This window comes from Carlito syrichta, unplaced genomic scaffold (assembly GCF_000164805.1).
Source record: "Carlito syrichta isolate Samal-C Ts95f unplaced genomic scaffold, Tarsius_syrichta-2.0.1 Scaffold118001, whole genome shotgun sequence".
NCBI lineage: Eukaryota > Metazoa > Chordata > Mammalia > Primates > Tarsiidae > Carlito > Carlito syrichta.
The window spans coordinates 150344-172137 of NW_007062097.1; the positions used below are offsets into that span (position 1 = coordinate 150344).

The 21794-nt window shown below is 45.4% G+C and overlaps 1 protein-coding gene across 7 annotated transcripts in view; it reads left to right on the top strand.

Annotated features, from left to right (window-relative positions):
• The first annotated feature begins 710 nt into the window (after nucleotides 1–710).
• Nucleotides 711–21794, top strand: part of PEG3 (paternally expressed 3) — a 30054-nt gene continuing 8970 nt past the window's right edge. Inside the window, exons 1-6 of one of the 7 annotated variants that reach the window (XM_021707452.1) lie at nucleotides 711–799; nucleotides 2726–2812; nucleotides 15456–15621; nucleotides 16194–16283; nucleotides 17026–17115; nucleotides 18079–18182. In XM_021707452.1, the coding sequence (XP_021563127.1) occupies nucleotides 15606–15621; nucleotides 16194–16283; nucleotides 17026–17115; nucleotides 18079–18182 (300 nt within the window). In that variant the 5' untranslated portion in view covers nucleotides 711–799; nucleotides 2726–2812; nucleotides 15456–15605. Of the gene's footprint in view, nucleotides 800–2723; nucleotides 2813–12324; nucleotides 12401–15001; nucleotides 15622–16193; nucleotides 16284–17025; nucleotides 17116–18078; nucleotides 18183–21605; nucleotides 21670–21794 lie in introns of those variants that run through there. The other 6 variants (XM_008047865.1, XM_008047864.1, XM_008047868.1 and 3 more) reach the window with 6 other exon arrangements.

Genomic DNA, 21794 nt, shown 5'->3' on the forward strand with positions numbered 1-21794 from the left:
TCTTGGGGGCGGGGCTTGTTTTGCCGCAGTGGCCGTGGGTGGGACGCAGGGAGCGGGGTGGAGGACTGTCCTGTCATTCGGGCGCTTTCTCTCCGCCTACTCGGGCCTCCTTGATGGGGAGGTGAGGGCTGCCCACGGGCCCTACCCTGATTGGTTGGCTGCGGATGGGGCGGGGCAAAGAGCTGTAGTTACTGCCAGCTCCACTGGGCTGTGACACTCCAAGCCCCGCCCCCTGGTGCCATTTTAGATGGGGGCCTCGGAGATTTGCTGTGGGGGTGGGGCCTGGGCCGGCCAGCTGCAGCAGATGGGGGCGGGGCCGGCGGTTTTGGGGGTCCTCATCTGGGCCGTGGGGTGCTGCTTCCCTCGCATCTTCTTTGTGCAGACTTGCTGTGAGTGCCGCGCTGGCTTCTGAGATGGGGCGTGCCGCTTTGCCTGGCGGGTCTTGCTTGAAGGTGGCCGCATTGCCATTGTGCCACTGCGGTGTGTCCTGCAGGACAGGGTTGCAGGCTGTTGGTTTGCAGATCCCTGCTCCCCCCCCCAGCGACCAGAGGCACTAACTGCGCAGGCGCCCCCTTGCGTAGTGGCTGGCTGGCTGTAGGGGGCGGGCCTGAGCCAGGGCTGCCTGTCTCTGTCTCTGCTGGCCACAGGGGGCGCTTGAGGCTTACGGCGCAGGTGCCGTCTTGAATGACAGCAGGGCTGGAGGAGGACTGGGCCCGAGGGCCTTGTCTTGAGTGGCTGATGGCTACAGGGATCCGCCCACCACAGCGCCATTTTTTGCTGTTTGATTGGTGGCAGCCAGGTGTGCTGCGCAGGCGCCATCTTGAGTGACGTTTGGGACTGTGGGGTAGAGACCCACTCGCTCTGTCTTATGGAGGGGTGCCGAACTTACTGCGCAGGCGCCATCCTGAGTGACAGCAGGACTGTCGGGGAGAGGCCTGAGGAAGGGGTCGTTTTGTCCTGAGTGATGAATGAGGTCCAGAGCCTCGCCTGCCATACCCTGTATGTGGGCAGAAGGGACGCAGCTGTCGCGTACTGCGCAGGCGCCATCCTGAGTGACAGTGGGGCTTTGGGGGAGAGGCCCGGGGGAGGACTGTCTCGTCCTGAGTGACAGATGGGGCTGCAGTGCTCTGCCCCCCCAGCCTGTGGGTGGCCTGAGGGGCGGCTCTTGAGGTTTTCTATGTTGGCATCCTCCTGAATGTCAGCGTGACTGGTGGCGGTGGCTCGAGGGAGGGGCTGTCGTGTCCTGAGCCCCACCTACCTGGCCTCTGGGGGCAGGTGGTGCTGTGGTGCTCTGCGCAGGCGCCATGTTGAATGACATTTGACGAGCTGCAGGGCTGGGCCTGAGTCCCGCCCATCCTAGTACGCTGTGCGCTGCAACTCGGCTGTATTGCGCACGCGCAGCCTTGAGTGGCAGCAGGCGGAGCCACTGTGGAAGTAGGCGGGCCCGCGCAGCTGAGTTCATTCATCCTGTTCCTCCTGGCGTGGCACTGGGCGGGGCCTGCCATGGCTTAGCTTGAGTGACAGCGGCTGTCTGGTGCCGCAGTGTCGCCATCTTGGTGCTGCGTGGGTGTGGTGGCGCCGAGTTTCCACTGGGGGCGCCCGATCCGAGTCCTGAGAGGACCGGGTGGAGCGTGGGCACCGGCGGCGGCTGGAGTCAGGGTTTCCAGTGGGTTGGAGGAAGGAGGGGTGGGCCCGTGGGGTTAGGGAAGGACGCCGCGGCCCGTTGGGCGGCTGGGGGGATCGGAGAGGCGGACTGCGACCGAGGTGGCGCGTGAGGAGTCAGGGCTTGAGGCCTCCCCCAGCGCCCTTCACCCGTGGAACAGAGGACAGGGTCGCGGGCACCCCTGGTGGTCCGGGCGGCCCCCGCTGGGGTGGGCGGGGCTGTCATCAAGCCCGGGAAGTTGGGGGCAGGGCGGGAGGCGGTGCGGACAGCCCCTGAATTCAGAGCTGACGACTTTCAGCCTGAGCCCGCCCGGGGCCCCGCCCCGCCCAGTGGTCTCTGCATCTCCGACTGCCCCGCCCCTTTTTTGAGGTAAAGAAAGCGAAACACCGGATTTCGCCTTCGTAGCTAGTCCCAAATGAACGCGTACTTTGTCAGTGACAGTGGCGTTGACAGTTCACATTTGCTTAGACGTGGGGTGTCAGGTAACGCCGAGTCGCCCTTCATAAGGTCTGACCTCACTGCTACGTGCTCAGCTGACTCCTGGAACATAAACCAGAGCCATAGGCACGACGCACCTTTTCCAACGGTCTCTCATTGGTTGGACACACACTCTGAGCCACTGCGAGACCTTGAAGATTGTCCGCTCTGTGTGTGGATGAACCCTAAAATGTTACCCTGATTAAGTCATGATACCATTGCCCAGTGGTGGTGATGATGACACCGAGGTCCTAATACGGGAGTGGCCACATAGTTAACCCGTGGCAAATGATGTTCTTGAATTGATTCTTTAATCCAGAGCCCCACACAAGGTTCAGAGATTGACTTGAAGGCCTTTGGCGTAACCTTGTGGGGAAAAGCTTGTGATTACATCCCAGGGTACTGTACAGTCTCAGGAATACCCGTGGCTATTCATCCTATGAGGTGTTCATCCTGATCTCATTTGTTCTCTGTCATACTAGGGGATAAAAGTGGAACTATTGTGGGGTCGTTTCCTGAGAAGCCTGAGAAACCCAGAAACTGCAGAATAAATTTGATGCCTCACATTTTTTTTCCCTTCTACAGCTCTGCCTTCTTGATCTTCCACTCTTCTCACAGACCACTGGCAAGAGGAAGAGGGACTCAGTCCAAACGCTAGGTGACTGGGTCCAGGTGAGTTGAACTCTCTCTTCACAGTGTCACACCCATCCTTGAAGTGACCACTACCCTTCCTCACCCTGACAGTTCGCTGCAGTACATGGGGTCCACATAGCCACCTGAGCACTGTTTGCGCCCTCTGAGAACACACATGTTATTCTGAACTATCATGCGTTTACCAGAAATTCTCTTCCTTGGCCTCACACCATCCTTTTCAATGACCTGTCTCTTTCCAACACTCAGCTACTCCTAAGGCCTACTCTTACTTTTCTGGTGATTAAAGAAGTGAGAAATTACTCAAATCATTTGCCAGTGTTGACTGATTATATACTTTGTGCCAGATACTGGGAACAAGGCTCCAATGGGAAAGGAACAGTTTATAGTCTATTGGAGAATTAAAGGTATAGGAAGCATAACGGTGTGATTTATGCCTTTGCAAGTGAAAACTCACTAGCAACAGCTGACTTTTAATCTTGGAGAGGCCACATAGGGCTTCCCTGAGGTCACTGGGAACATTAAAACTGAGCCCTGAAGGAGTGTCAATGGTGTGTGTTGTGAGGAAAGTAATCTGAACATAGGGGACAGGGATTTCCTGAGGGAAGTAGGGAGAGGAACTGAAAATACAGGATACTTAGAGCAAGGGAAGAGTTGAGTGGCATCTGGCTGAGGGAGGAAAAAGGTAAGTTGGAACTTCATTGCGGAAAGCCATGCAACTGGTGGTGAGTAATTGGGCTTCACCTGAAGTACAGTAGAAAGCTGTTACGATGTATTAATCATGGGAGTAACATGATAATCAGATTTGTGGTTTTAAAAAGATCAGCTGGTTACAGGGTATAGAAGGGGGAGCATGATCACAGTGGGTGCGGGGAGACCACCTTGGGCCTGAGTAAGAGATAGTGGCTTGGCTTGTGGCCGTATCATGTCATGGGGAGGAGTGACGTAGTTAGATGATTTGAAAGGTGCTGAGGAGGAACACTCCACAGGCTTTATTTTGTGTCTACTGACTAAGCGCAGATGCTGTGAATTACATGACGCAGGAAGCAAGCAGATAGTCAAAGATTGTCCATTTGTTCATTAGTAAGCATTGATACTGAACTTGATCCAGGAAAGGATCTTTCCAGACTTGACCACTCCAGAAGTGAGTTATGTAATCTCTGACCTTAGTGTCTGCTGAATAAGAACTCCTATCACAAGGAGAGTAAGGAAACATGCTTACCATGATAGATGGCTATGGTGGTGGTAGGAAACTGACTAGGGAGGGGCATGCATGATAAAGTGGGCCCCTGAGGGGGATGGCTTGGTGTATTCCTGGCCTTAGTGAATGCTCGGAGTATCCAGTGTGGTGGTCAAGACTGGAGACTTTAAAACTTTCCTTCAGTTAAGGACTCACGCTTGTAGATTTACATTTAACGAAGCTTAGGAGACTTAAAACTATACTACCATGTGACTTGAAACAGGATGTTTCTGTTCCCATAATTCTTAGTTTATTAATTTGTGGTAGGAGGTCACATTAACAGGGACCCAAGTATTCAACAGTGTGTATGATCAGCAAATTCTCTCCCTGTAGGCAGACCTACATGGGAAACACAACCATAATGAGAAGGTTGCTTGGTGAGTATGGAATCAAAACCAAGAGGATGTGGGTGAGCTTTCATAGCACCAGCCTGTGACATCACCTGGCTCAGCCCTGTGGTTTCAGCGAAGCACTTGTTCAGGGTTACCAGGATGCTAGAAGCGTCTTATCTACCACCTTGGCCCTCCCTCTGCTCCATTCAAGTTAGATCTGAGGCAGCTATCTCACTCTCCTATATATGGTTGGGTAGACCAAACTTTGAGGCCTGCTTTTTCATGTCCCCTCCCCCTAAAAAAATAAGATCAAGCAATTATTCATATCGGGATATATGGTTGTATATTCTCATTGTAGCCATGTGTGTCTGATACTTATCAAGTGTTATTTATCCTGAGCCATTTTTGTGCTGGTCATGAAACTGAACTCTTAGATACTATTTCCTCTCTTTCTAAACTTTTGGGGAAACCCCCCAAGAACAGACAGCAAGATTTTGCTGCATCGTGTTAAGTGTTAAACTTACATGATAGAAGTAAGTCCAAGATGCTGAGATTATCTGAGAGGAGCCACTCAATACATCAAAGGGTGGAGGTCATGACTAGTGTGATAGTTAATGGTCATTTACTCCTTGTATGTGTTCTCATATAAAATTGTGCCCCCCAAAGTCCTTATTGTCCCATATGTAGTTTATTCATAGTTGATCGAACCAGATTGAATACCTAAGCCTAGAGCAGTGGTTCTCATAGAATAGCTCCTAGAATGGTTGTTGGAATGCTGCTTTCCTGAGGAACCACAGATCTCCTAAATCATCCTACCAAGAAAGGCAGTTGCATTTTTAATAAGCACTTGAGGTGACTCTTCTGCACAGCTGAGTTTGAGAACCACTGCCCTAGAAAGAATCTGGCTGTCGCATGCACTTTCAGACTGAGAATTTGGATGAAGGGACATAGACTGATGAATCTGTCAGTGTTGGGCACTTCGACTGGGAGGTGAGGTAGGCCTGGGCTGGGACAGCATCTTACTCCATGTGTGTGCTGAAGTAGAGAATGTTGGTCTGCAGAAAGAGGCAGGAGAATGGAGCAAACGAGAAGAGAGAAGAGACTGCACACCACGCTGTCACTGAGAAACGAAGAGAGTAACCTCCTCGGTTCCTGACTTTAAAGTTCTCATTTCCAGCCCCCTTTTAATGAGGTAGGTAGAAAAAGTTAGGGGGCTGAATCTAGGGTGCACTATGATGAGGGACCAAAGCAAGTAAGTAGAAATGGGACCGAAGGAGACATGCTGGAATTCTCTTGCATCTATGGGATGTGGGAGCCTGAGGCCAAACAGTGGGGTCACAGGATTTCTTTCTTCCACGTGGTTCCAGACACAGTCCAGTGTCTGATGCTGTACTTTGAGCTTTTCCTTGTTCAGTTGAACACTGACCCATGATTTCTTGGATTGAGGCCAAAGATCTTCCCCACTTGTGGTGAGGATGCCTGATGAATTTCATTTTTATTATATATTAATTGTGAGACCTATACTTTTATTTTCTACTCTTTTTTATGAACTAGAAGTAAGGTGTTACAACATATCCAAAGAATGACATCATTATCATCACCACCACACAGACTCCAGTGCAGCACTGTTGTGCAGCAGGCAGTGATGCTGTCCTGTGGTCCTAGATGTTCTAGGTCATGAATGAAACTTACTCTGTGTATGTATAGGTTTCTTGCATTTATGTGTAGTGTGACGAACAGACCTAGAAGCTGCCCTTCCTGTCCAGCCTTGTAGAGGGATCATTTATTATTGGCCTTATCACTTTGCTCCTCCTTAAAATTGGTGACCTTTTACAGTCCCTTGGGCTAGAGTTGGCTGACCCCTGTGTGCCCCCGCTTGCTGTTGGCTGCTACTTACATTGAGTCCTGCTCCAAGAAGAGAGCAGAGGAGATGTGGATGTTTTAGTAATGATGGGTATGTAGGAGCCCACCTTCAAGCTAGGAAGGAGATGGGTTTGCCCTATGGCCAGGCTTCAGTCTTGAGCCCCAGAGAGAGCTGGGACAGCTGTTAGTGAAGTGAGGATTTGGGTGTGGAGCTTGGTGCCCGGTAATGAGCTCCCTCAATGACACCCCTACTGGAGAGGAGTGTGCAGTAGGGGGATGCCTTGCACTTCTCAGGAGAGAAGAGGGTCAGAGGGAACCCCAGTGGAGAGAGGGGTGGGGTTGATGGACTGTAACAAGCAGTACAAAAGGGAAAAAACATCCTATTTGCTTCTAAATTCTTATATTCCATTTTTCCTGATTAAGAAGTTAAAATAACATGCTAAATAGAACCAGAAACATGTTTTTTTTTTTTGGGTTGAAGTCTCACTCTGTCGCCCAGACTGGAGTACAGTGGCCGCTCCCGGCCACCGCAGCCTCGACCTGCTGGGCTCCGGCGATCCTTCCTCCTCAACTTTCCGAGTAGCAGGAATTACAGGCATGTGCTACCACGCCCGGCTGATTTTTTGATTTATTGTGGAGATGAGGTCTCCCCGCCCAGGTGGGTCTCGAACCCGCGGGCTCAGGCAATCCACTCACCTCAGCCTCCCAAAGGCGCGGGATTACAGGCTGAGCCACCGAGCCCGGCTGAAACATGTTTTAATAATCTTTTTTTCTGATTTCCCTCACTTTACGAATAGTTTTTATACTCTAGATGAAAGTTTTCTTCCAGTTTAGTTTGTACGTACTACCATATGTTTAAGTAGTTAATACAGTTGCATTTTTTATATAAGTGAGATCATACTATTAAACGTTTCAAACTCAAGTTCTCCATCTATACCTTTGCTTTCTGAAAACTGCATTATATTCCATTGTGTGGACATTCTTATTTTCTGTATACACATAAGTGGGTGTGTTTGCAATAAGAGCAACATATAAGTATGTACGGATTTGTAAAAGATTTCGTAATAGCAATAAACTTGATTAGTGAGTGTGGCTTGCCGTTTTTACAGTAAATATTTTTAAGTGCCTGAATGTAATGCAATCTTTTATGTTTGTAATCAGAAAATAAAGCTGTACAATTTCTTGAAAACGTGTCTTAATGGTTATATAACATTTTATTAAATACTTTGTTTTCATTTTTTGTTTAATGAAAATTCAGAAGCAATGCTGTTTTTTGGATGTGATAACTTATTTTAGTGAGAACAAATTATGTTTGTTACTGTCCTAGCGCCTTTACCTTCCAGAGATATGTATTTGAAATACCTAATTTTGGGGGAGAGGCTTGAAACCAGCACTAATTTTGTTGGTCTTTCCTGATTTCAAAGACCAACTCTAACTTTAGAAATGCATGCTTGAGTAGCTGATGAGACACTGAAGTGTTGGCTGTCCCCTCTTGCCCTTTTTGTTAAAGTTACTCTTTACCATCAAGTCCTGAAAAAGTTTGTATTTAAGTAGTTAATCCTTTTGCTGATTTAAAAATTTTTTCCTTTGTTACACATAAGTTCCCATGTGTGTAAATACTTTCACACAAGTTGATTTCTGTTCTCAGTTACAACCCAGTGGTATATTTGTCCTTGTGCCTGTATCCTTGGAAGAGAACACTTTGTTTTCATGTGTTTGGGTCCTTTTATAGACAGACCACCTCCCACTCCACATAGACCTTGTGTGGAGTTGTCTTGATATTCCTGTACATAATTTCAGAACTAGATTATCAGTAAGTCAAAGCTCCCCACCTTGGGGAAAAAAAGGAGCCTTTAAAATGGGATACATGTATCCTTCTTTATTTCAGACTTCTTTTATGTCTACCTGCAAATTTTTGAAATTTTGTTTGAAGTTGCAGATATTTTGTTAAATTTATTTACAGGGAATTATTTTGCTATTGATGGGATTTTTTAATTACTAGATTTACTGATAAGGTTTTTTAGTTCAAAATAATACCTTTTCCATCTTTATACTGTTCTTATTCTTAAGTTGGCATTAGCTAGAACTTCTAGGATCAGGTTGAATGGTACCTGTGATAGAAGGTGTCTCTTCCTTACCAGAGGAACACCTTCAGTGTTTACTAATATGCTTGTTTGTCTTTATTTGAAATACATTTTTAGTGTTGTTAGGTGGTCTCCTAGTCTTCCTCTTTGCTACGAACTTATGAGGAGAGGCCACTGAAGTTTGCAAATGCTTTTTTATGGGTAATACTACTTATGGGAGCTCCTTTTTCATCTATTATATAACAGTTTACTGATGGGATGTCATTCTTGTATTCCTGGAATAGCGTTTCATGGTCATGAGCTGTGATTTAGACTTTGCTAGATTAGAGTTATGAAATATTTTTGCATCTATGTGCAAAAAGTATTTGTTGAACACCTTTTATAAAAACATGGGATGAAAATACAACAGAGTTCTTGCCCTTGGGGACCTTGTGGTAGGGTGTAAGTACAGGTACTCTAACGTTCTGATGGGTTCATACATCTTCAAGCACATCTCTGATTATTTGGACACAGTTTTTTTTTTTTTTTTTTTTTGAGTTGGAGTCTCACTCTGTCACCCAGACTGGAGTGCAGTGGCCACTCCTGGCCACCGCAGCCTTGACCTGCTGGACTCCGGCGATCCTTCCGCCTCAGCCTTCCAAGTAGTTGGAACTACAGGTATGCGCTACCACACCTGGCTAAATTTTTTATTTATTGTAGAGATGAGGTCTCACCAAGTTGCCTAGGCGGGTCTTGAACCCGTGGGCTCAGGCAGTCCGCTCACCTCAGCCTCCCAAGGCGTGGGATTACAGGCTGAGCCGCCGAGCCTGGCTTGGACACAGTTTTATTGATGGTCTTTCTAGACCATCCTTGGACAGACTTCCACTTCAATCTTAATATTTTCATTTGATGGTGTCAGGCAACCTTTAGACTTTTCCTCTCCTCGGCCACCTGCAAATACATATCTTCTGTTTTCTTAAGTGGTAGGCTTGGCTGTTACTATGGAGAAGCTGGCCTGGGGAAATGGGGGCCAAGTGGGTAAAGAGCACTTATGCTTTTGATTGGCCAGACTTGCTGTCACAGGAGGAGGTCACTTGGCATCTGGTCTTCCTGAACAAGGGTGAGGTAAGTATGGAGCCCTGGCGTTAAATCAGCATCTGGCCCTACTGTTAGTTGCCTATGAGGCTCCAAGTGAAAGGTAGAGTGAGTCCAGATACAAGGGGCAGCTAAACCTCATGGCATATGGCATGCCTGGTGTTGGGTTGTCCAGCTGAAGGATGTCAGCCAGCACTTCCTGTTCATGGCTTTGGCTCGCTCTGATGTGACTTGTGTTAGGACCACGGTTACACAGCAACAACACAGCAGAACACATCCCTGTCACTGGTGCTCGTCCCTTCCCACTGCTCCACTTGTAAAAGTTTCACCTGTCATCATTCTGTGCTCAAGGTTTTACTTTTACAAACTGATAATTAGATGTACATACCAGGGTTTAACTGTATTGTATAGCTAACTTTTTAGCTTTTTTCTTTTTAATAATATTCTATCTACCTGACTGTCTTTGTCTTTAAATGGAGACTTGCTTGTTCAAAAAGAATAGGTGATTTTTTAAAAAACATCTTTAAACAGAGGCCCAGGTGGCATCCAGAAATGTGGTTCATGCCTGTACCAGTCAGTTTCTCTGAACATTCACCAGCATCAATTTTTATCATTCAGATGTTTCCCCATTTGACAAGTAAAAAAAGTGTTCATTGTAACATTTTATATTTCTTAGATTTCTGATGTTAAATACTGGCTTTTATCATTACTAATTTTATGAACTCTGGGTGTTAGTGTTCTTTATTTTCATGTTGGATTATTATTTTTTAATGCTGAGAGTTTTTTACATCTCAAATATGAACTATCATCTGTGTTGCAAAATGCTTTTCCCTCTCTATTTCTGGTTGACTTTTATTTTGGTTGGTTTTTATAGCATAGAAAAAGTGGACCCATCTTTATTTTCCTGTCTCCTCTGTGGTGATTTTTCGGTGGTCTGTGCCGTTGGAATTATGCTGCCTGTTGCTGTTTTCTGCTGTTGTAAACAGTGCGTCTGTGAACATACTTTTGAACTGTATATCTTTGTGCACATGGGCAGATAGGTCTGCAATTTTTAGAAGTGGAATTGCCATGGTAGGGAATGGCATTGTATTTATGTACGGTGATTGCTGAATATAATTGAGGGATATATTCAAATTGCAGCCACAATATCATAAGTATTTACTGGGCCCAGGAGGTTTCAGAGTTGATTCTTTTGGGTTTTCTAAATTGACTGTCATGTCATCTGCAGATGACCAGGTTAAGGTAGGACCATGAACTCAAACTGTGGTTGGTAATGGATGGGGATGGGAGGAGAGCCTAGATTCAGTGTCAGCGTAAAGTCCTTAGCGCTGCCTGCACCTATTCAGTGAACAGCACAACCTCTAAAGGCCTCTACTAATACTTTTGTTTATTGTTTCGTTTTAACTTTGAATTTATTTTTTTGACTAGGTAATACATGCCCATGGTAAAAAAATAAAAAACTAAAGGAGACTATACAATGAAAAAGTAAGTTGCCCTTCCCTTCTCTGGTCCCTAGTTCCCTTCCCCAGAGGCATTGTACTGATCACCATTCACAGTTTCTTATATAACCTTTTAGAGTCGTCTGTGTAAATGCATTTGCTTTTATAGTTTCTTAGAATGCTATATACATATTGTTGTGTCCTGTTTTGCACTTAATTTCTTAGAGATTATCTCATCCAGTTATTTAGCATTGCCTTGCTATTTTAAAAGATTTCATAATCATATCTTATCTACTATTAACAACACTTAAATGAATGTATTCTTGAATATGTTATTACATATCTCTGGAATAAATTCATAGAAGTAAAATTTATAGGAGGATATGTACACTTTTAATTTTGATAAAATTTGCATTGCCACAAGTAGTATGAGTGTGCCTCTCTTTTTACATGCAGACAACATATATGTTGTCCATCTTTGTTTTTTAGTCTGTTTCCAAAGTCATTTCTTTACTTTTAAATAAGTTTCCTCTGCCATAGGAAGAAGCAGCTATGGTCTGATTCTCTTAAAAGTTTTTCTATTAAAAATCTTTCATTTTTCAATGCTCTGTTGGCCTAAGTCAGAAAATTTTGAGCATGTTTATTGAAGATTGTATATGTTTACTCTAGTCCTGAATTTTTTGAGGAAAGCAATGTGATTTTTTTGTTTTTGCACAGAAGTTGGCATCTACCTTGTGATTAGATACTTATGGACATTCAGGTGGTCACATTATTAAGGACGTCTTTCATCTCTTTTCTGTGCTCTGGAAAGGTTTTTATAACATAGTAAATACTTGGTTCAAGTATTTATTTGGGAAGTTGCTCCTTAAATTATTTAAACCTTTTGGATTTCTTCCCTTGTGGTTGTATTTTCCTCTGCTTCCTAAGTCAGGTTTGACTGTTTACATTTTCTTTTAAAAATTGTTGATTTCCTATCAAACTTTTTAAGCCTACAGCTCTGATACATGGTTTTCACCTAGCAGTGCTTTATGCTTCAAATACATGTCTTTTGGGAAGAGAAAAACCATTTAATATAGAAGCATAAATATAAATCTTACATAGGAGAATGACAGTTTTATTGCTTCCTCTGTGCCTCAGATTTGTTTTTCTTGTTTTTTTGTAAGTGGCTAGAACTCCAAAGAATAATGTTCAATAATAGCAGGATTAAGACTTTTATTTCTGCTTTCATAAGTAAGTTTGGTCTGTGGTTTATTAGTGCTGTCTTTGTCTTGGGTTTTTGCATTGTTCTGGTTTCTTAAAAACAGTTTGAAAGCTCTCTATTCCTCAACTCTGGCGTGGTTTATATGGCATGGGAATAGCCTTCCCCTGAAGGTACAGAAGGCCTTTATCTCAGTGCCGTTTGAGTCCCCAGCCATTTGGGGAGTTAGTTTTCTGACACTCCTGCTACACGTCTTCCATGTTATTCTTAGTTCGCATATCTCTTTCTTTAAAACTTCTGCAGGTACCTGCGTTTTGACTTTGTTCCTGTGGATAGCTGCTTGGTTTGAAGTTCCAGAAAGGATCCTATTCCCAGACAGGTGATTACATTCCTGAGAGTGTCTCATTACCTGAGAATGAGAGCCAGTGTCATCTCAGGTACTGGAGCGTTCTCCTGAGTCTGGATGCCATAGAGGGATTAGACTCTTGGCCCTCGCCTCTCTCCCTCACAGACAAAGGACTCTGCTCTTGGCCCACCCTTGGTTAGAGTCACACCAGTAATCTGGAGCCTGGACTCTGGCTTGTGGCCTTCCCTTGCTTTGGGATTCTTCTGCCCAGCATAGCATTATCTGTGGGGTCTTCCCTGTGGCTAGGAGGGGGAGTGGTCCAGTCTCTGAGGCCCTTACTGTCACAGCGTTAGCCTTGGGTGGTGGCCAACCTCCTTAAGATGATAACATAAGGGAGAGAGTGTGGGAGGGTGATTTGTGTAGGGAGAGAAATAGGAGCCCATCCCCGAGAAGAGAAAACTTGAGTTTACTGAGGTTGCCACATTTATTTCCAAGTGTTAATATCTGGTTAGAGACTGAATAATTGAAACACCCTTAGTTTTCCTCTAGGCTTTTTTTTTTTTTTGAGTTGGAGTCTTACTCTGTCGCCCAGACTGGAGTACAGTGGCCGCTCCCAGCCACCGCAGCCTCGACCTGCTGAGCTCCAGTGATCCTTCTGCCTCAACCTTCCTTGTAGCCGAAATTACAGGCACATGCTACCACGCCCGGCTGATTTTTTTTTTTTTTTTTTTTAATTGTAGAGATGAGGTCTCTCCAAGTTGCCCAGGTGGGTCTTGTACCCACAGGCTCAGGCAATCCACTCACCGTAGCCTCCCAAGGCATGGGATTACAGGCTGAGCCACTGAGCTTTTTAAAAATTAAAATTAACTTTAAACTTTTTGTCTTTTAAAACAAAGAGAGAGAGTTTTTGCTGCATATGTTTGTTCTTCTCTGAAAGTAAACCCAGTAATGAACAAAACTGTTAGGTAGTTAATTTACCCTCCCAAACATATATTTCTTTTCCCATTTTTCTCTATTTATTTGCACCAGTTGTGCTGACCAACAATAGAGCTTTACATGATGGAACATAAACGGTAGTGAAAATTATTTAGGTAAAAAATGTATAGCTTTACTTGGTTATGTTAGAAAAGAGAGATTGAAAATAAACATACCTAATCTAAAAAGTTAAAACAGGGAGGTGAATAATAAAATAATAAAGACAGGTAAGAAAACACATGAACTAGGTAAAGAAGCAGTGAAGAGTATTTAATTGATCTGGGTAAAGAAACAATAGTATTATCAAACAGAAAGCTAGTTCTTTTGAGACTAGATCTTTGGCAAGATTGATGATGACAGAGACGCCCGTAGGTTCAGTGGTTACATGTCATGTTCTCACTGTGTGACTAATGTCAGTTGATCAGGTTATAAAGTTCCTGTGGATTCATATTTAGTTTGTTTCCAGTGCACTAGGCACTATTGTAGGAGAGCTTCCTAGTGCTTCCATTATGTTGTTCACGAGGCCTGGTAGAAAGATGGGCACGTAAAGGTGAGCTGACACCCAGGAATTTCTCTTGCAAAGACTGGTATAGAAGTTACCCAAGGGTGACTCTCCCTAGAAATTATGCCATGCAGCTGCAGCCCTATGTTAAGAGTGATTGTCTGCGTCTAAGACCAGTTTTACAGTGGATTTTCATGCATAATTTTCAGTATGCCACAGCAGTGTCAGTATCTGACTGTGCAGAGCACTAGGGGATGCAGTGATGGAAAAAGTCAATCTCCCTTTACTTGAGTTCACAATTAATTGTGGCAAGATAGGCAAATAAACCCAAATACACATTTAAGAATAATGTGATCCATATGTGGAAGACCTAATGAATTGGAGAGTCAGGAAGACACTGAGGAAGTGGCGTCAGCATGAGCTCCAAGGGACTGCATTTTGGGTCTGCTAGCCTTCAGAAGGCAAGCATTGTGACTAGTCCTGAGCCTCCCTACAAACTCAAGCAGGCCAGTGGAACTTCCCATGACACTGGAACATTCTTCATCATCCAGCATGGTGGCTGTGGGCCACTTGTGTCTACCAGGCATTTGAAATGTGCTAGTGCAGATGTGGAGCTTAATTTTTAATTTATTGAATTTTGATTGAAATGGCCATATAGGGCCAGCAGCTGTGTTATACAGCATCACAGGTGTAGAGAAGTTAATCAGTGAAGAGAAAATTCAACCACTTGGCAATCATATTATCCAGTGCTGAGTGCTTTTAACATTTTTGAGTAGTCTTCCATCTTTTACATGTATACTGTGTTTTAATATAATTGTGTTAAGGGAAGAAATGTTAGAAATGAGAGGATTTATCTCCATTCCTAATTCCCCTTTTCGTTTTCGGCTAAGAAAAACATTGACATCTGATTTTAGTAATGGCTAAGGCCTTGGACATTTCCCAAGTACCTTGCATTGGGCAGTTAAAGCTTTTGAGGTATCTTAGTTTATTTAAGCTTCACAGTTCTAAAAGCAATGTAGATGCTGTTGTTCTCATCTCACAGTATTACAGAGATACTCCAGGGCATTAGACAAGTTGCACACAGTCTCTTAACGAGTTAGTAGCAGAGGTCTATGCCAAGTCCAGGGGTCATGATGTAGCTGCTGTGCCGGGGCCGACTTTGTATAGTCGTTTGTGTGTCTGGTTTACTGGGGCTTTCATATCCCAAAGTATTGCTGATACCCTCAGTAGGGTAGCCACGCCCTGCTGCCTAGTCCTCAACTTCTGGGACATGTGTATATCTCCTTACGATCTACAGGTCCCTGAGTACTGACTGTCACAGGCTGCCGCGTCTTTCCTGTTGACTCATGTTTGGTTCCTCCAGTGAAAATTTTACTTAGAGAAATGCCGCATCCAAAGCACTTGTGTGCCACCAAACCTAAGAAGTCCTGGGCCCCCAATCTGTATGAGCTAGACAGTGACTTGACTAAGGAGCCGGATGTCATCATAGGAGAAGGCCCAACTGACTCTGAATTCTTTCATCAGAGATTTCGGAACTTACTCTATGTGGAATTTGTTGGGCCTCGAAAGACCCTGATCAAACTCCGAAACCTCTGCCTCGATTGGTTGCAGCCGGAGACTCGCACCAAGGAGGAGATCATTGAGCTCTTGGTCCTTGAGCAGTACCTGACAATCATCCCTGAAAAGCTCAAACCTTGGGTGCAGGCAAAAAAACCAGAGAACTGTGAGAAGCTCGTCACTCTGCTGGAGAATTACACAAAGATGTACCAGCCAGAAGGTGAGACTCTCCAAAGGTGGACGGTTGTTGGTGCAGGTGGCAGGTGCTCCCCGGGGTTCGCAGCCTTGAGACTACCAGTGGCCGTTCTGGGCCAGGCCATTCTCTGTTAGGGGTAGGGAGGGGGCTGTCTTGTGCACTGTTGGGTGTTGAGTCTCATCTGGGGTCTTCTTCCACTGGATATGACCACCAAATGTGTCTCCACACATGGCTGGGTGTCCCCTGGAGTATAAAACTGCCCCAGCTGAGCGTCAGGAGAGGGAGAGGAGACACAGAAGGAAGAAAACCTCTTGTAATCCTTGCCCTTTTGGTATGGTATCCCAGGAGTTGCCTGCTGGTTATTGGTGCCTTGGGGTATGGTCAGGGTGGTTGTGGCCATGCTCCCTGCCCAGTATTTACGTGGCAGGAGTGGTGGCTGGAAGTCACTGAAGAGTTTTGAGCTGAGAAATGTTAGGATCAGGTTACTCCAGGTACTTGTGTTTATGGGGGAGTGACCCAAGGATTGGGGGGATGCTATTTTGAGAACACAGGCCAAAGATGATAAAGCATTAACTTGGAGTTTGGTGTCCTGTCAGATGACACTAGCAGTGACATTAACAGCGACGACGACATGAACCGAAACAGAGGAGAGTCCCCACTGCCTCGTACAGTCCATTCTTTCAGCAGTGAGTATCTAAACTGCTGGTCTTACCACCCATGGGTGGCTGTTGCCAGATGCCTCCAGATGGCAGTACAGTGGGCATTGAGACCTCCATGAAGATGACCCGCCATCCTTGGAGTGGTTGACTTCACCTGGAAATCTGAGGGGAGAGTAAAGTATTGATGATGTAGTGAGACATTTTTGTATCTCAACAGGCACCAATAGATGGTGTGAAATACAGGATTTTCTTAAATGATAAAGTGTTTAAAGCTGTTTGGAATTTGTAGCAGGCTGCTTCAAGCTGTGCCCCCACCCTCCCCAGGAGGGTTTGTTAAAGATGCTTCAGTGAACTTTTTAGGGGAGCATCGCTTTGGGGGGGGTCTTGTTTTCTTGGGTTTTGTTTCTTTGCACTTTTGAGATTGGCTGCATGAGCCAGATAGCAGAGGGTATGCAGTCCCTTCTCTTGAATGTGGACTCGGCCCCTTAGGAACAGCGGAGGGTTTGAGGGGAGAGTTTGCTTCTAGGCTTAGCTTTGGAACTGCTTTGTAGCAGACCCCATTTCAATGAAGCCTGCAGAAAATGTGTTGCAGATACAGGGTGGGGAGGGGCCCAGATGAACCTGGAAGTCTAGTCTGGCACTCAGTTTTGGATCCATTGCTTATGGGAGAAGTAGGGTCAGTGTCTCTTTGCAGAGTGTGAATGCACGTGCAAGGAGAACAGGCAGGTCAGAGTACTTTGTTAACCATTTGAATGTCTGATCTGTTCAGGTGACGGAGACAGGGACTGGGACCGGAGGGGCAGAAGCAGAGACATGGAGCCGCGAGACCGCTGGTCGTATACCAGGAACCCAAGAAACAGTGAGTCACCTGCTGCCTGTACCCAGACACATGTGCCATGAGTTTGAGGGGAAGGTGCTGGTCTTTGGAAGTCCTTGCCACTCAATTTGGACTATATATTTCAGTTCCCCCTTGTTTCTGACATTGTGCTCAGTAGGACCACCTGTGCAGGTTTTGTCACATATACCCATTTCCACCTGTACTACTGTTAATTCAGTATTTTTCTTAAACTGGCACTTTTTTTTTAAAACTAGAAGTTTCTATATAAAGGGCTATGCCACTACAAAAATTGAAAACTAATATAAATGCCGTAGATGGTGTGATAGTAAAAAATACATTGTACCAATGATGTTAACTAGAAATGTCTCCCCCAGCTTCCTGCAATGGTAGGGAATTGCCATATTCATGCACCAGGCTTGAGATTTTGAAAAGGAGCCAATCATCACATCGATGTATTGTTGGTATCCTCACCACCAAAAATCATCTCCTACTCCTCCTGGACTTAAAGGATGCTGCAATAGGCAGCAGGGTGCCCCTAAAATTATGGTCAGGAAAAGGATGTCAGTAGTGATGTGTAGTGATGGGTCACAATGCCGTGGGCACTATTCAAAGTGGTGATTGTGGCAGATGGTGCCTCTGTTGCATCCCTGTGTCACGTCACAGCTAAGGAGACCCAGAGGTTAAGGATGAGGGTGAGGCTTATCGGCACTATGCTTGGACCCGCACATCTTGGGGCACAATGTGAGCTACCTCCAGGGATTTGGAACAGAAGGATGAGGCAGGGCCCTGACCCTGTCCTGATATTGGGATGTCGCAGGGTCACTGTGTTGGTGGGGCTCCTGAGAGCTTGCTGCAGAATGCAGACGAGAGAAACTCACTTGCACGCAGTCACACTCCAACTGGGTTCAGAGTTCAGTGGTACAAACCTGAGGCCTACGGGGTGGACTAGGCTTTGCTCCTTCCTGATGCCTTTTCTCTTCCCAGGACTGCCTCAACGGGATCTTTCCCTTCCTGTGATAGCAAAAACAAGTTTTGAAATGGAAAGAGACGACGACAGGGACTTGATGGATTATGAGTCCCGATCCCAGGTATGCTCAGGTTTCCTCTCTTTCCAGAAAGGCCATCTTCATTTCATGGCAAAGATGCCTTTCTTTCCCCAGATGGTGTGTTTATCCACCCCATAGTCCAACCTGGGGTGAGAGCCCCCGTCACTCCACAAGGTGCTCAGGCCCATTCCATGTGTGAGGAGCAGCCCAAGTTGCAGCTGCCTGTTTCCTGATACATCCGTGTAGTCAGAGGAATTCTTGCCCCACAGCATGTGTGTGTAGGTTGGTAGGTTGGTTGCACTGGCCATTCCCTATGGGGCCAAGGAAGCTGAGTGACTCTGAGATCTTTCTGGTCCTCAGAGGGAGCCAAGAGAGCTGTGGGTCTGCAGAGCAGACCAACCAGGGAGAGCAAAGGCTCTGGAGCTGACGAGAGCTGGGTTCAAAGCCCAACTCTGCTACTTGCTAGCCATGTGGCCTTGGGCCATTTATTCAACTAAACTGAACCTCAGTTTCCTCATCTGTAAAGTGGGTGTGATGATTGCTCCTAGGGCTACTACGAAGGGTTAGATTCACTAATGTGTATGAAGTGCCTGGCACGTGGTAGATAGGCAACTGAAAGTGTTCATAATTGTGGTAATTGTGGGTTAAGAGACAGGGTGTGCCAGGGAGATTGGTGAGAGAAAGACGGACGTGGACTTCGAGCTTGCCTTTAAGGAAGGAGGAGGGGGCTCATATAGACATAGCAAAGTGTGGAAAACGACCCTGGCACTGACAGGATTCAAAGGAGGGAGGAGCCAGTGGGCTGAGCCTTCGTTTCCTTCACATGGCAGCACTCACCGCATATCGGATGGCAGGCCTGGGCTCCAGTGAGCACAACAGTGACCAACACTGAGAGGAGTCCTGCCCTGAAAAGCTTGTGACAGTTGCACAAGTAAATATTCATGTAAATATTGTGTATAACTGCTAATCATTCTCAGCGTGCTCAAGAAAAAATAGAGGATTAACAGGAAATCATAACAGGGATCTTGATTTGAATTGAAGGAAATTGTCTTGGAGGTATTAACACTTGTGTGGAGAGTTAAGCAGGTGTAGGCTGGGACAGGTGTTGGGGGAAGGGTCTCAGGATTAGTGAGAACTCAGCTAAAGTTGTGGGACAGGAACTGAACAAAGGCCAGGAGGCTGGGACTGAGTAAGAGGTGGGAAGACAGACTTGAGGCATGAGTGGAATTGGCCAGGTAGGCACCACAAAGCTTTCTCACATGAAAGTAAAAGAAAACACGAACTTAAAATTAATTTAAGCGGCCAGGCTTGGTGGCTCAGCCTGTAATCCCAGCACTTTGGGAGGCCAAGGCGAGTGGATTACCTGAGCCCATGGGTTCGATACCAGCCTGGGCAACTTGGTGAGACCTTGTCTCTACGATAAATAAAAAATTACCTGGGCTTGGTAGCACGGGCCTGTAGTTCTGACTACTTGGAAGGCTGAGGTGGAAGGATTGCCGGAGCCCAGCAGGTTGACACTGGAGTGGCTGTGAGCGTGCCACTGCCCTCCAGGCTGGGCAATAGAGTGAGACTCCAACTTAAAAAAAAAATTAATTTAAAAGGCAAAGCAAGACAAAGCCCAACTACCATGACACCATTGCCTTTTAAATGCCCTTCTTTGACAGCATGGTGAAGAGTTGGCAACCAAACCCCATGTCCATGTAGTTAAAAGTTTGGAAGCTACTGCTTCCAATAGGCATAGTATGGTAGAAACAGCAGCAGCAGATGATATAAATTACATTTTGAGAGTGTACAAAATGGAAAATTCTTTCATTATCTTTCAGTGTCATATGTAAATCTCTTAATTGTTTATGTGTATAGGTTGTCATGTTACAAAAATTAAATTGCGCCATGTTAGCACTCTCAGCACAGCATCTCTTTTAGTTGAATTTGACTGCAGTTCATATACATTCAGATGTCATTGTTGATTACAAACAAAGTGAACATCTGATTTAGGGCTACCTACTTGCATAGATGAACTTAATTTTAACTCAACGTGTTCTTTTGCTTGCATGTGAGAAAGAGCTTCATTTTTGAAGCTCTCTTTCATTTCTTTGCCCTACTTAATTTTTGTTGTTTTTGTTTTTTCATGGCTGCACTGGCAGTTGAATAGTAAGTTTTTCCCCTTACACCCAGTTGCCTGTGCCTCTTTCTCGGTAGATGTATCTTATTTAGCAAATCCTTTCTTGCTACATTTTTCATATTGCTTCATGCCTTTTCCCAGCAACAGTACTGTGCTAGGAAATTTAACATCAAAACATCTATATTTTCTTTTCATAATTTCTTTAAATATTTAAGCAATATATCACATTGCAGAAAATTTGCACACAGTATTGCAAGGCAGATGGATATTCTTCTCCCCATTTTACAGATGAAGAACCTGAACAATTCAGAAAGATTCTGTTCCCAGTGTTGCACAGCCCATAAATAGTGTGATTCTCTTTTGACCCCAGAGTTCTCTCCAGCTCCAAAGCTTATAGGCTTCCCACAACACCATCTCCCTCCTCAAGTCTTTCTCTAGGCCTCAGTGCCATCCTCCCTGGAACCATGACTCACTGAAACTGGTGATGTTTTAGTGCTATCCTCTGGCAGTAAATAAAGGTCCTTTCGGATTCTGCATAGAAGGTTCTCCTGAGTAAGGCAACAAGTTTTAACATTCCTTTTAAGGTAAACTATCCATTAAAATAGAAAAGGCAGCCAGGCTTGGTGGCTCAGCCTGTAATCCTGCGCCTTTGGAAGGCTGAGGTGAGTGGATTGCCTGAGCCCACGGGTTTGAGACCCGCCTGGGCAACTTGGCGAGACCTCATCTCTACAATAAATCAAAATGAGCTGGGCGTGGTAGTCCGCTCCTGTAGTTCCAGCTACTTGGAAGGCTGAGGTGGAAGGATCGCCGGAGCCCAGCAGGTTGAGGCTGCGGTGACTGGGAGCGGCCACTGCGCTCCAGTCTGGGCAACAGAGTGAGACTCCAACTCAAAAACGAAACAAAACAAAACAAAATAGAAAAGGCAGTTATAAAAATGCCCTCAGTGCTTACAGATATTTCTGGATTATTTGAAAATTCTACACACTGGAAGCACCCCAGTGTAGCCATGCTGTGTAGTTCAGGAACAGGAGGGAGGTTAAGATCACATATCCTTACCAGATGATCTGGTTGAATACATCTTCTTTCTGTTCCCTGAGTATGTCACGTGTGTTTGATATTTAACCTGTTCAAACTTTCCCACCAATCCCCTTCTATACATACCATAATCTCACCCACTACTTAAGGCCCCACCTGTCCTTTGCTAACCTTTGCTCACTGTTCAGGCCCACCCTGAACTGTTCCTTTATGAAACCCGTTTAGCACTTATATTATCTGTACCCCAATTTATTGTTTATTGTTCTCTAATTGTTTCATGAGTCTTTTCTCTCCAACCAAATTATAAGCTGCATGAGGGCAAGGAATATGTGTCATGCGTCTTTGGGATCTGCCTCAGAGTGTAGCGCCAAGGTAGGTACGATGTAGGCCCCTAGTAACACTTGACTTGGATCACTCAGAACCCCAGTACCGTGAGCACTTTCTATATAACTTCGTATACGTAGCTCCCATCTCGCCAACATTATCCTTCTCTCTTT